This window comes from Salvelinus namaycush, chromosome 26, assembly GCF_016432855.1.
Source record: "Salvelinus namaycush isolate Seneca chromosome 26, SaNama_1.0, whole genome shotgun sequence".
Classification (NCBI taxonomy): domain Eukaryota; kingdom Metazoa; phylum Chordata; class Actinopteri; order Salmoniformes; family Salmonidae; genus Salvelinus; species Salvelinus namaycush.
This window is the reverse complement of record NC_052332.1, coordinates 36357171-36372625: the sequence shown is the minus strand read 5'-3', so window position 1 is coordinate 36372625 and position 15455 is coordinate 36357171. Positions and strand designations below refer to the sequence as shown.

Below are 15455 nucleotides of genomic sequence, written 5' to 3'. Positions count from 1 at the left end.
CCTGCCACAGTCACAAACCCCGCCCATTTCTACAATTTTCTTCTTAAAATTTGGATTTTATACCTAACCTTATCCAGACGGTTAACCGTATGCCTAACAATAACTCTTAATTAATACTCCAAATCACATTTTTGTTTTTATATATTTTACTATATAGTTGAAACACTTGTTGGACTCCCGTTTGCATTGCGTGTGTGCGTCACAGCTGTGCCACCCCAAAGTCATTCCAGTTTTCTAGTGTAGCTAGCTAAGTAATCTGGTAAGTAAAAACATGAGTGATAACAGTAAATAAAATTAGATGCATGGTTAGTCTTGCGCCATTGAATGACCTCAGATAGCCTACACCAGTACAGAAGCGGGCTGTTTCCTCATCTTTCCTCATGCTTTTGACATGCTTAGTTGTAGCCTTTGATGTTGTATGTGCTGATCATGCATTGTGGGAATCAAACAATGACTTCCGTAATCTATAGATCAAACCGTTTTTAAGCCTCAGATTGAAATAGTTGTTTTGAAATTACTTGAATGTTCTATAGGTCGTTAACAATAAAACGTCACAATACTGTGCAGCGCGTTCGATTTGGCTGCTGGGGGGCAAGGAGAACCCCAGTTCCGCTAAAACCATTGGCAAATACATGTTGTTTTGGCTTTAATATCGTCAACTCTTGAGCATAGTCAGAAATACAAATGAACGGTTATTCCACATTTAGCTCTATCATCAGAGTTATACAGCAAGTAGCTAAGTGCATGCTTTTCATGACGAGTAAAAAGCAATTTTGCAGATACGTGTGATATTTTATCCACTTGGCATGTACTGTAACGTTAGCTAGTTATCTATGCAAACGTATCATTTACTGTAGCTTGCTTTTTCAGATTAGGCTTTTGGAAAGAGTCCTCAACCTCGTGGTGAAGTTGTCATTCTGACTACTGCCATCACCACTATTTGATGGCAAGCAAATCAAACAATATTTGGCCATCTAGTTTTACCACTGAAAATGAACTTGTTAACTAGCGACATTGACGTAGTCTTCTATTACCTATCTTGCCAATTTGACGTGGTCCATCAATCAATGTTGTCTATCCTGTCTGTCAGCAGCAATCGTGATTAAACACTATTAAAAACAATGTTATAAAGTTGGTTGGTTACATTAGCTAACTTCTCTAGGTAGGCATGCCTACGTTGGTTAGAGAAAAAAGTACATTAGGTCTACTTACCACTCACTATATGTTAAGCCAACTGTACAAAGTTTCTACCGGTAGCTTGCAAAGTAAACGTGTCAGCTAAGGGACAGTTAGAAATTTGCTGGGTGGGGGTCAAACTCTTTTATTTTTGCATTGGGGAGTTAAAACAATAAACATATAATGGACACAGGAGGGGAGTGCATTTTCCCCCATTTTGCAAGTTTTACTATATAATGTCTTCCATATAGCGACATTTTCTCATCTGCTTGCGCCTCCCATATAAAGGTGTTTGGTATTTCCACACTCTTACTATACAACAGATCAGTATTGTCTACCAGTCAACTGTCTATCCTGCCCTCTGTCCATAGTGACTGCAGTAGTAGGTGGAGCATATATACATTTTTATTAGTAACATGGCCAAATACAACAGGTGTAGACCTTACAGTGAAATGTTTACTTACGAGCCACTAACCAACAATGCAGTTTAAAAAAAAATACGGATAAGAATAATCAATAAAAGTAACAAATAATTAAAGAGCAGCAGTAAAATAACAATAGCGAGATTATATACAGGGGAGTACTGGTACAGAGTCAATGTGTGGGGGAACCGGTTAGTTGAGGTAATATGTACATGTAGGTAGAGTTATTAAAGTGACTGCATAGATGATAACAACAGAGTAGCAACTGTGTAAAAGAGGGGGAGGGGCATTGCAAATAGTCTAGGTAGCCATTTGACTAGATGTTCAGGAGTCTTATGGCTTGGGGGTAGGAGCTGTTTAGAAGCCTATTGGACCTAGACTTGGCGTTCCGGTAGCGCTTGCCGTGCGGTAGCAGAGATAACAGTCTATGACTAGGTTGGTTGGAGTCTTTGACAGTTTTTAGGGCCTTCCTCTGACACCGCCTCGTATAGAGGTCCTGGATGACAGGAAGCTTGGCCCCAGTGATGTACTGGGCCGTTCGCACTACCCTCTGTAGTGCCTTGCGGTCGGAGGCAGAGCTGTTGCCATACCAGGCAGTGATGCAACCAGTCAGGATGCTCACGATGGTGCAGCTGTAGAACCTTTTGAGGATCCATGCCAAATCTTTTCAGTCTCCTGAGGGGGAATAGGTTTTGTCGTGCCCTCTTCATGACTGTCTTGGTGTGTTTGGACCATGTTAGTTTGTTGGTGATGTGGACACCAAGGAACTTGAAGCTCTCAACCTACTCTGCTGCAGCCCTGTCGATGAGAATGGGAGTGTGCTCTGTCCTCTGGGGGTGGCCCGTCAGGAAGTCCAGGATCCAGTTGCAGAGGGAGGTGTTTAGTCCCAGGGTCCTTAGCTTAGCTATGTGGGCACTATGGTGTTGAATGCTGAGCTGTAGTCAATGAACAGCATTCTCACATAGGTGTTCTTTTTGTCCAGGTGGGAAAGGGCAGTGTGGAGTGCAATAGAGAGAGCATCATCTGTTGGGGAGGTATGTAAATTGTAGTGGGTCTAGGGTTTCTGGGATAATGGTGTTGATTTGAGCCATTACCATCCTTTCAAAGCACTTCATGGCTACAGATGTGAGTGCCACGGGTCAGTAGTCATTTAGGCAGGTTACCTTCGTGTTCTTGGGCACAGGCACTATGGTGGTCTGCTTAAAACATGTTGGTATTACAGACTCGGACAGGGAGAGGTTGTAAATGTCAGTGAAGACACTTGCTAGTTGGTCAGCGCATGCTCGCAGTACACGTCCTGGTAATCTGTCTGGCCCCGCGGCCTTGTGAATGTTGACCTGTTTAAAGGTATTACATCGGCTGCAGAGAGTGTGATCACACAATCTTCTGGAACAGCTGGTGCTCTCATGCATGTTTCAGTGTTATTTTCCTCGAAGCGAGCATAGAAGTAGTTTAGCTCGTCTGGTAGGCTCGTGTCACTGTGCAGCTCTCGGCTGTGCTTCTCTTTGTAGTCTGTAATGGTTTGCAAGCCCTGCCACATCTGACGAGCGTCAGAGCATGTGTGGTACGATTTGATCTTAGTCTACCCATCAAACTGTCTATCCTGCCCTCTAGCCATAGTGACAATAGTGGTAGTTGAATCATTTGTACAGATCTGCAATATGTTAACTAACAATCATACCACACATAAAACAATTCAAATCTGTACCAATTTTCTATATAAATTCACAAGATAGAGGAATAGCTGATAGGCAGCGGAGAGGCCAGGTGCGTCATTGCGCATAAAAGAGCAGTGAAGACATGCAGCTCAAAAATCTCCCCTATTGATCTTGTTGATGGATAATAAAATTATCCTACCTAGACTATCCTACAACGCCATAATCAATGAATAATTGCATTATTGTTTTCAAATAAGTACAGTTCTACTATAGGCCGTAAACTGCAGTGAAAATTTTATTTGAATAAATGCTCAAAAGCCCTGTATTTTGAATGTTTCATTCCATTTAGGTCAGTTGTGGGTCTACTCTGGACAGATTACAGAAAGGCACAGTAGCAGGCTAGTCTGGCTGTATTTTTACTTCTAATACTGATGCGCTGTCTGTTGCCGATCATCATTCTCCCAAGTCGACACATAGGCCTATGCCGCTGTGTTCTTGGGGACCCTCAATGCTGCAGAAATGTTTTGGTACGCTTCCCCAGATCTCTGCCTTGACACAATACTGTCTCGGAGCTCTACGGACAATTCCTTCGACCTCGTGGTTTGGTTTTTGCTCTGACATGCACTGTCAATTGTGGGACCTTATATATACAGGTGTGTGCCTTTCCAAAATCATGTCCAATCAATGGAATTTTCCACAGGTGGACTCCAATCAAGTTGTAGGAACATCTCAAGGATGATCAATCAAAACAGTTTGCGCCTGAGCTCAATTTCACGTCTCATAGCAAAAGGTCTGAATACTTTTGTAAATACATTTATTTTATTTTTTATCTAAAAACTGTTTTCGACTTCGTCATTATGGGGTATTGTGTGTAGATTGTTGAAAGAAAATATATATTTAGTACATTTTAGAATAAGGCTGTAACGTAACAAAATGTGGATAAAGTCAAGGGGTCTAAATACTTTCCGAAGGCACTGCAAATTTTATTAAATTATAGATATAGCATCAAAATGTAGAAAATGTGATTTCCCACTAGCTGATCATTGTCTGCAGCCTTCTCTGATCGTAGTGTAATGAGACAGGCAGAGATAGTGAGCTCGTCCATGGTGGTTGGCGAACACTAACCCTTCTGGCCCTTTAGCCTTGCGTGTCATCGACTGTGCCACAAAACCATGCTAAAGTGGTAAGGTCGATATCCCCATTTATAAACACAGGGTTACTACAGTTATTTTTATTTATGCTGGTAATAATTATTTTTGAGTTATTTTTAATAGGGGGAGGGTCATATGAAAATATATGTAACTTTGGGGATGGGGCCGAATTTTTTTTTTATGACACCTCGAGTTGGACCAGCCGAACGCTCTGCTCCTTATTGTGACGTTTTATTGACAACGACCTATTTTGATAGCCCTGACATAATAAGGTCAATCAAATCGTTACCTTTGGTGTCTTGGGCCAAGGTTAGTATTCTGAATGCATGACATTGATTACAGAATTTTCTCCCACCAAAAGGATTGACAAGAATCTAGAATGTCATATAGAACATTTGAGGACGTGAAGGACGTCATTCTATCAGCCCACAAAAACACAGAGGCCGGGGATAAAGTCGGCTTTTACAACACCTGGGCAGAGAACTATGACCAGGTAGGATCATTACTGTAGGCTACGTCTCAAATGGCATCCTATTTCCCATATACGGTAGTGAATGACTTGTTATGACCTGAGGTCTAAGTGGCATTGGTCAAAAGAAGTATGGTGCACTAAAGGGGGAGACAAGGGTGTCATTTGAGATTTGTCTGAAATCCAACAGCTTGTCAATGTAATGCGTTAGGCCTACTGCTCCACTAGATGGACCGTCCACTTATCTACTGTCACTGGAGGGCCGGAAACCCCGGCAGACCCGCGAGGAGTGGGTTCCACGAGCTCTGGGGGCCCATGTGCCTGTCATCTCACACCTGCACTACATGACCAAAAGTCAAACATCTCATTCCAAAATCATGGGCATTAATATAGAGTTGGTCCCCCCTTTGATGCTATAACAGCCTCCACTCACTCTGGGAAGGTCTTCCACTAGATGTTGGAACGTTGCTGCGGGGAATTGCTTCCATTCAGCCACAAGAGCTTTAGTGAGGTTGGGCACTGATGTTGGGCGATTAGGCGTTGCTCGCAGTCGTCATTCCAATTCATCCCAAAGGTGTTTGATGGGGTTGAGGTCAGAGCTCTGTGCAGTCCAGTCAAGTTCTTCCACACCGATTTTGACAAACCATTCCTGTATGGACCTCGCTTTGTGCACAGGGGGCATTGTCATGTGAAACAGGAAAGGGCCTTCCCCAAACTGTTGCCACAGTTGGAAGCACAGAATCGTCTAGAATGTCATTGTATGCTGTAGCATTAAGATTTCCCTTCACTTGAACTTAGGGGCCTAGCCCGAACCATGAAAAACAGCCCCAGACCATTATTCCTCCTCCACCAAACTTTACAGTTGGCACTATGCAATGGGACAGGTAACGTTCTCCTGGCATCTGCCAAACCGATTAGTCCGTCGGACTGGCAGATGGTGAAGCGTGATTCATCACTCCAGAGAACACGTTTCCATTGCTCCAGAGTCCAATGGCAGTGAGCTTTACACCACTCCAGTCGACGGTTGGCATTGCCAATGGTGATCGTAGGCTTGTGTGCTTGGCCATGGAAACCGATTTCATGAAGCTCCTGACAAACAGTTCTTGTGCTGACTTTGTTTCCAGAGGCAGTTTGGAACTCGGTAGTGAGTGTTGCAACCGAGGACTGATGATTTTTATACGCTACGTTCTTCAGCACTGATGGCCACTGACGTTCTGTGAGCTTGTGTGACCTACTACTTTGCGGCTGAGCCGTTGTTGCTCCTAGACATATCCACTTTACAAAAACAGCACTTACAGTTGACCGGGGCAGCTCTAGCAGGGCAGAAACTATACGAGCTGACTTGTTTGAAAGGTGGCCTCCTATGACAGTGCCACGTTGAAAGTCACTGAGCTCTGCAGTAAGGCCATTCTACTACCAATGTTTGTCTATGGAGATTGCATGGCCATGTGCTCGATTTTATACACCTGTCAGCGACGGGTGTGGCTGAAATAGCTGAATCCACTAATTTGAAGAGGTGTCCACATACTTTTGTATGTCTTTCTATACATGTTTTTAAAGAAATCATTTTGACAGTATCCCTCTTTTTTTACTATCCACATGTTGCAAGTGTTTTGCTGTCCAATCTACATGGTAGTAGGTGAGGAAAACAGACTATATATAGTTGTCATGCATCTAATTAGCCATTTCTCAGTGGCACCGGCGGCAGTCCACCTTGGCATCCTAACCTATTTCGCTATCAATTTCAAAAAAAGTTAGGGGAATCAGGTCGGACTCCGATGGAGAAAAAGTTCATTGCTCAACGTGGATCAACGAAAGGCAAGTGGTGCCTGAAGACAAAGCAAAAAAGCTTTATCTGAACAAGCTCGTGCCAATTTACCACATCACCGAAGCTACCAACTCGTTCTCCACTTACAAAACACCATCACAGGTGGAAGCTAGTAGACCTACTGATGCAGCCCCCCAGTCCAGACTGACCTCACTGCTCTAGCCCGGCAATGACAGTGGCCTCCTCTAATTCCTCCCATCAAGAATAGTTTGGTATTTGGTATTTTATTAGGATCCCCATTTAGCTGTTGAAAAAGCAGCAGCTGCTCTTCCTGGGGTCCACACAAAACATGAAACATGACATAATACAGAACATCTAATAGACAAGAACCGCTCAAGGACAGAATTACATATATATTTTTAAAAGGCACACACAGCCTACATATCACTGCATACACACAAACTATCAAGGTCAAATAGTGCCTCAGTTTCAGTGCCTCTAGTGAGAGTGCCAGCCATCCTCCTCCTCTCCCAGAAAACCAAGATGATGACTGCAAGGTACCCAGTGCCGCTCATGAGTAACCCCCCCCTACAAGTGATGAGATGGATAGCCCCGACAGCGTCGTGTAATTTAATAGGCTACCAGCTAAATACTATATATAGCTATAGATAGACAGGCTAATCGACTAGACTGCGTTGTCTGCATAATGGAACATCCCCTAGTTAGCTACTGTTTTGACAGTGGACTGATTGTATTACTTGGCATTAATTGACTGGTTTTATGCAGCACAAACTTTCTATCCAAGTTGCGAGAGAGCGCAAGGATGGCTAAGTTAGGCTGTAGGACAGTTGTGTATTCTTAAAAATCTATTGGTTACTGATTAGTATGCGCTGGCATCGAAAATTCATTTTACAATCTGCAATGTTTGAATTTCCCACTTTTAATGACGAAACCAGTAGTGTAGCTAAATACATTATTGCCAGCAGACAGCATTCAACATAGCAGCATCGCGACACCGTAGGCCTATAGCTTCATGAAACAAAAATGACAACCTAATAAAAATAAACATGTATCAATTAAAGCAAAGCTATAGGCTAACGCGTATCCATCAAAGGATGGCTATAGGCTGACGTGTATCCGTTAAAGCAAGGCTATAGGCTAACGCGTATCCGTTAAAGCAAGGCTATAGGCTAACGCGTAACACCACGTAGTCTGATAGACTTACTTACTTTATTGTCCCCATGGGGAAATTTTGTTGCAGTGTCATGTACACATTTAAAGTGGCGTTAAATACAAAACAAGATTGACAATACAACTTTCAATAACAGTCACGCACCAATAAAAAAATTTTTTTTAGTAAGAAATAAGAAATTTAAAAAATAAAACATTTAAAACATTTAAAACATTTAAAACAAAGACTAGCCTGCTGGCCTTAAAGGTCAATGGGAACATTTGCCCAAGCTATTTAAGAGGGATATCACACCTGGCACAAATGATTGTCTCGTTCTATTTTTCCTGCTGAGGGGTGCCCTATACCTGCGCCCAGAGGGGAGTAATTCAAAGTCCAGGTACAGGGGGTGACTTGGGTCTAAAATGATTTTGTGAGCCTTACGGAGGGCCCTGACCTTAAAGATCTCATCCAGGCCTGTCTGTTTGACTCCAAGTACCTTACTTGCTGTGGTAATAATCCTTCTCAGCATGTTTCTCTGACTGACAGTGGCATTGCCAAACCAACAAACAATACAAAAAGTTAAAATACTCTCAATAAAGGATTTGTAAAACAGAGTCAATATAGTACAGTCTATATTAAAAGAACCCAACTTTTTTAGAAAGTACAGTCTCTGTTGGCTCTTTTTGTAGATCTGGTCTGTACATTTACTCCACTGAAGCTTACTGTCCAAAAAGACACCCAGATATTTATATTCCTCTACAATTTCTATATTCTGGCCTCTGATAGATGTTGCAGAGGTAGGTGTTGTACGCTTCCTGAAGTCTATGCACATCTCTTTGGTCTTGTTAGTATTGAGGACCAAGTGTGATTCCTCACACCACTCTACAAAGTCATCTAGGACCGGGCCATGATGTTCCTCGTCATCATGCAACAGGCTGATCAAGGCAGTGTCATCAGCGAACTTAACGAGGTGTCTGTCAGTATGGGAACTAGTACAACTATTAGTGTACAAGATGTACAGAAGTGGGGACAAAACACATCCCTGAGGAGAGCCTGTGTTGGTATTGCGTATATCCGACACATGGGGACCTATTTTGACTCGCTGTGAGCGTTGGCTCAGGAAGTCCAACAGCCACAAAACCAGCCCCCCATCTAAGGAAAAGTCCCGAATGAGTCTCTGTGCCAGAATGTAGGGCTGGATTGTGTTGAAGGCAGAAGAAAAGTCAACAAACAGAACCCTGACATGGGATTTGGCACCTTCTAGATGTCTATAGACCATGTTAAGGAGGGTAAGAATGGCATCATCAACTCCTCTGCTGGTCTGATAGGCAAACTGAAATGGGTCGAGGAGCTTCTGGGTGACACTGAGAATATGACTTTTCACAATTTTCTCAAGGCATTTCATAACTAAGGATGTCAAAGCGACAGGGCGATAGTCATTCAGCACAGAGGGATTCGATACTTTAGGAATTGGTATAATTATTGATTTTTTCCACAATACTGGAACGTGTTGCTGGTTGAGTGAGGATTGGAAAATGTCTGTAAAAACACCAGCCAGTTGTTCAGCACAGTGCTTTAACACATGCCCACTTATTTTGTCTGGGCCTGGGCTTTTGTATGTGTTACATCCCCTGAACAACTTTAGAACATCAGACTGTTGAACAACAACTCTCTCAAACATTTGTAATGATGCTTCCATTTGTTTTACCTCCGACACGAAGTTGTCTGATTCAAATCTTGAGAAGAAAACATTCAGTTCATTAGCCATGTTCTGGCCCTCATATCCCCCAAGGTCAGCACTGGTTTTTCCCCTGCCTATATGGGGGGCGCTAGCCATGGATTTAATCCCTTGCCAGGCCACCCTTGCGTTTCCTGAGGAGAGGGTCCTCTCCACCCTTTGCTTGTATGCCTCCTTGTCCACCAGTATCTGTCTTTTTATCTCACGTTGTACATCTCTTAAAGCCTGTCTATCACCCCCAGCATAAACTGCCTTCTTCCTATCAAGTAGTGATTTTAGATGTTTTGATACCCAAGGCTTGTTGTTAGGGAAGATTTTACAGGTCTTAGTAGGCACAACTGACTCAACACAGAAGTTTACATAGTCTGAAATAACCTCTGTGAGTTCATCCAGATCAGAGCTGCTGTCCTCAAATACCTCCCACATTGTACAGTCAAAACACCCCTGGAGACAAGTGATACTGTTGTCATTCCAGATCTGGACAGTTTTAACTGTGGGTTTCTCCCTCTCCAGGAGGCGACAGTAAGTTGGCCTGAGGTAGACCACATTGTGGTCTGATGTCCCCAGAGGAGGTCTGGTGGTGGCAGAGAACGCCTTTGGTATTGTCCCATAGCACAAATCAAGAGTCCTATTTTTCCTAGTGTGACATTTCACATACTGATGGTATGTGCGCAAGACTTTGCGCAAGGTACAGTTGTTAAAATCCCCTAAAATAAATTTGGGTGCGTCGGGGGAGATGGATTCCAGTTTCTGTGACAGATTATAAATAATCTCTGATGCCTTTGTTATATTAGCTTTTGGTTGAATGTACACAACGGTAACAAACAATTGGGGGAACTCACGGGGCAGATAGTAAGGTCGCAGTGACACAGAAAGCAGTTCAATGTCGGGGGTACAGAGTCGCTCTCTTACCAGGATCGATTTACACCACTGGTCCCTGACAAGCAGGCAGACGCCCCCGCCGTGAAGTTTCCCTGTGACTGTCAGATCGCGGTCCGCTCTGACCAGGGTGAAGCCGGCCGGCTCCACTTCTCTGTCCGGGACTCTGTCATCCAGCCAAGTCTCAGTAATTGCCAGCAAACAGGCCTCCCGATATTCGTGTTGGAAGCGCAGATTCGCTGACAACTCATCCGCTTTCCCCCTCAGTGACTGGGCATTAATCAGCAAGGTGGTGGGTAAGGGAAGTTTGTTCTTAATTTTTTTAAGTCGTTGTCTGATTCCCCCGCGTTTTCCACGTTTGCATTTGGGTTTGTAATCCACTCGCAGACAATCAGGTATTAGATGGGCCATTGGGATATCCATCGCGTTCGTATTTGAGTTGCATTGTAGTAAAAACTCCCTGCTGTATTGGATTCCGCTGCCAGCAGCGTTTTCATTATTTAGTCCGTTCGTAGCGGGTATGTACACGATCAACAAGATCAGTCCAACACCCCACCACTGGAAATCCATGGTTGGCAGAATGTTTGTAAACTAAGTGTACAAATTAAAAACATAAAATAACGCCACTAAGTGTACAAATTAAAAACATAAGATAACGCCACACCAAACGTCACACACACTGCAGGTCGCAACAGAGCCGCGCCCCACAGCCGCGTAGACGTCGCAATTTCAGAGCTCTGGACATCAATCGGTAGTCTATACTTTGAGTGGCTGGCGCATTAGATGTATTCATTTTTTTTAGGGAGGGGAGGGGTCCAGAGAGACTAGGCTACTCCAGTGTCTACTGTGTATAACTGTGTGTATGTTAACTCCACCGCAGGACGTGGGTCTTCTGGACTATCGTGCGCCGAGTCTGGCGGCAAACTGCCTGTCCCCCTGTTTCCATGGCGACCGGGTGACAGCAGTGATTCTGGACGTGGCCTGTGGCACTGGATTGGTCGCAGCACAGGTGAGCCTCACTAAATCACACCCCGACACCTATGGTAAAATGTCAGGTAGCTTTAACACAGTTTTGCACAGTACACAGGATGGCGTGTAGCTTTAGAGTGAGTGATGACTTCTGTGATTTTGTGTCTGTCTGATACTCAGCTGAAGATAATGGGCTTCAGGCATTTTGTGGGCGTTGATGGGAGCAAAGGCATGTTGGAACTGGCCAATAAGACGGGCCTCTACCAGGACCTCAAGCAATGCATGCTGGGAGACGAACCACTTCCTGTCCAAGCTGGTACCACTGAACTTTGTATAACTGATCATGTTCATAATAGTCATAATAATCTGTCTGAAGCAATAAGACATTACTAGACCATTATATTTATTCTGACATAAATACTGGCAGACTTTCATGCTTTACCATGGGAGATTACATTACAAACATGCAGGGAGATTAGATTAGACATGCTTTACCCTAGGAGATTACATTTCAAACATGCAGGGAGATTAGATTAGACATGCTTTACCCTAGGAGATTACATTTCAAACATGCAGGGAGATTAGATTAGACATGCTTTACCCTAGGAGATTACATTTCAAACATGCAGGGAGATTAGATTAGACATGGTTTACCCTGTGAGATTACATTTCAAACATGCAGGGAGATTAGATTAGACATGCTTTACCCTGGGAGATTACATTTCAAACATGCAGGGAGATTAGATTAGACATGCTTTACCCTGGGAGATTACATTACAAACAAATGCAGGGAAAGAAAAGCAACTTGGTGAAAAAGAGTTTACAGTTTCTCATTGTCTCCTCTTCACCCTCTGTCTCTTTCCCCCTCCTCCTCACCCTCCTCCATCTCCCTCCTCTCTAATCCCCCTCTGCCTCCTCATCCCCCGTAACTCGTCGTCCTTCTCCTCTACCCTCCTGCAGGGCAGTTTGATGTGGTAGTGATTGTTGGGGCGCTAAGCGACGGCCAGGTGCCAGTGAGAGTCCTCAGAGAGTTGTGCCAGGCCACCAAACCAGGTCACATGACTGTTTTTAATTGGACAAAATATACTGTAAATAATGTAGTACCACTTTATAAAGCGGGTAGTTTGGGTTCTGAAAGCCGTGATATGTCAGATAATATACCACTGGTATGATGCAAAATTACTTGTTTACTCTTCTAGTTGCTTTGGTAACCAGATTTGTGGTATATGGCCAATATAACACGGCTAAGGGCTGTATAAGAATGGCCATATACCACACCTCCTCGAGCATTATTGCTTAAGTATACTATTTAGTAATAATACTGAAATACATGCACTTGTTCTATATACACGACAGTTCAAATGTTTGGGGTCACTTAGAAATGTCCTTGTTTTTGAAAGAAAAGCTAATTTTTTTGAGACTGGTGTTTTGTGGGTACTATTTAATGAAGCTGCCAGTTGAGGACTTGTGAGGCGTCTGTTTCTCAAACTAGACACTCTAATGTACTTGTCCTCTTGCTCAGTTGTGCACCGGGGCCTCACTATCCTCTCTATTCTGGTTAGAGCCAGTTTGAGCTGTTCTGTGAAGGGAGTTGTACACAGTGTCGTATGAGATTTTCAGTTTCTTGGCAATTTCTCGCATGGAATAGCCTTAATTTCTCAGTTTCTGGCCATTTTGAGCCTGTAATCGAACCCACAAATACTGATGCTCCAGATACTCAACTAGTCTAAAGAAGGACAGTTTTATTGCTTCTTTAATCAGAACAACAGTTTTCAGCTGTGCTAACATAATTGCAAAAGGGTTTTCTAATGATCAATTAGCCTTTTAAAATGATATACTTGGATTAGTAGCTAACACAACGTGCCATTGGAACACAGGAGTGATGGTTGCTGATAATGTGCCTCTGTACGCCTATGTAGATATTACATTAAAAATCAGACGTACCCAGCTACAATAGTCATTTACAACATTAACAATCTCTACAATGTATTTCTGATCAATTTGATGTTATTTTAATGGGCAAAAAATGTGCTTTTCTTTAAAAAACAAGGACATTTCTAAGTGACCCCAAACTTTTGAACGGTAGTGTGTATGGAACAAGTAACAATGGAGATCTACAAACAGCCAGATAGTGTATTTATAAACAGAAAGAGACAGAAACAAACTCCCCACCATGCCTCACTTTTACCCCTTCCAGGTGGTTACGTCTGCATGACAACCAGAGGTAACCATGACAACCTGGAGTACAAGGCAGCGCTGGAGCATGAGCTGGAGCTGATGGAGGGGGCGGGGCTCTGGGGTCACGTGGCGATCACGGAGGTGGAGGAGTGGGAGAAAGCCGTAGCGGAGCCGGAGAAGGGGTACATACCTGGAGTGGTGTATGTTTACAGGAAGTCATCCCAGTGACATTATCACAAACACTTGTACAGGTTTTTTTTGCCAAATAATTTCCATGTAAATAATTTGTCCATGTAAATGGACAATAAAGTATATTGTATCACATTGACCTCATCACAGTAACAGACCTGTAACACCCCAGTACAGTAACACACCTGTACAGGCCATAACAGTGACATCATGGTAACACCCCTGTACAGTAAGACACTTGTACAGGCCATAACAGTGACATCGCTGTAACACCCCTGTACAGTAACACACCTGTACAGTCTGTGACAGTGGCGCCCTCCATTGGCATTGAGCGGCCATCTTTGAAGGCAGCTACTATTCCAAAGATAAAGATGCCTAGAAAATGCTTATCCAATAGAAATCCCCTCAATCACGCTTGTAGACAATGTTATGGCGACGTTAGCCAGTGAAGATCATCCACAGAAAAATGTAATCAGGTCTAACGGTCGTGTTGCTCCCCGAACTGCGCCATTTTAGCTAGTGGCCATTACAGAGTGTCTATATACCAAATATTGAATGAATCTGAGTTGCGTTTCATGAGGAGAAGAATTTTAAAGTAATTTAGCATTAGCTTTATGCTAGCCCTTTTTTGTCAAACTTCAAAGACCTGTGTTGTCTTTGGAGATATCAACAACAAACGTATTTAATTATGATCAATAATGTACGAATTGTATTTGATCGTTTGGCTGATAGAACAAAATAGCCTGGATTTATAGGCATCAAAGTTTGTGAGAAGTCGTCGTCAGACAAGCCAGTTGCAGCTTCAGAAGTTGCACAAGTAAAGTTTGCGTGAGTAATGCAGAGTAATTCTGGAGGTGGACATGGTGACATGTAGATGCAAGTCAGACAATTTTGTGTCCCCAAAATGCAACATACATTGAAAGTTGGTGATCAATGGAATCGGGTCAGAGCATTTATTTTGTATCATTGTTAATAATGTTTCTTGAACTATTTGTAATCGTATACTGTCTATATGGTTTTTGGTTGTTTGTTTATTTTTCATACGGTAGTCATTTATGAGCCTTTAGCTGTTGTGATTATCATGTATGTCTATTGTCTTTATTGGTGTTTAAACTCAACCAACTCAAATCATCAAATCAAATGTTTTTATAAAGCCCTTTTTTACATCAGCTGATGTCACAAAGTGCTTATACAGAAACCCAGCCTAAAACCCCAAACAGCAAGCAATGTAGAAGCATGGTGGCTAGGAAAAACTCACTAGAAAGGCAGGAACCTAGGAACAAACTTAGAGAGGAACCAGACTTTGAGGGGTGGCCAGTCCTCTTCTGGCTGTGCCCGGTGGAGATTATAACAGTACATGGCCAAGATGTTCAAACGTTCATAGATGACCAGCAGGGTCAAATAATAATCACAGTGGTTGTAGAGGGTGCAAAAGGTCAGCACCTCCGGAGTAAATGTCAGTTGGCTTTTCATAGCCGATCATTCAGAGTTAGAGACAGCAGGTGCCGTAGAGAGAGAGAGTTGAAAACAACAGGTCAGGGTTCCATAGCTGCAGGCAGAACAGTTGGAACTGGAGCAGCAGCACGACCAGGTGGACCGGGGGCAGCCAGGAGTCAATCAGGCCAGGTATTCTTGAGGCATGGTTCTAGGGCCCAGGTCCTCTGAGAGGGAGAGAGAGAATTAGAGG

At 43.2% G+C, this 15455-nt stretch overlaps 1 protein-coding gene across 1 annotated transcript; it reads left to right on the top strand.

The window, feature by feature from the left end:
- Positions 1-155: 155 nt before the first annotated feature.
- Positions 156-14937, top strand: mettl27 (methyltransferase like 27). Its single transcript, XM_038965517.1, has 6 exons — positions 156-259; positions 4769-4900; positions 11313-11441; positions 11582-11717; positions 12362-12454; positions 13599-14937. Exons 2-6 carry the CDS (start codon positions 4787-4789, stop codon positions 13805-13807), a joined length of 681 nt encoding a protein of 226 aa, XP_038821445.1. The 5' UTR covers positions 156-259; positions 4769-4786; the 3' UTR covers positions 13808-14937.
- Positions 14938-15455: the final 518 nt, after the last annotated feature.

Coding starts and splice junctions, on each gene's coding strand:
- mettl27 (XM_038965517.1), top strand. CDS start 4,787: ATGTCATATAGAACATTTGAGGACGTGAAGGACGTCATTCTATCAGCC. Junction 4,901..11,312: donor GGGCAGAGAACTATGACCAG/GTAGGATCATTA, acceptor ACTCCACCGCAG/GACGTGGGTCTTCTGGACTA. Junction 12,455..13,598: donor GTGCCAGGCCACCAAACCAG/GTCACATGACTG, acceptor TACCCCTTCCAG/GTGGTTACGTCTGCATGACA.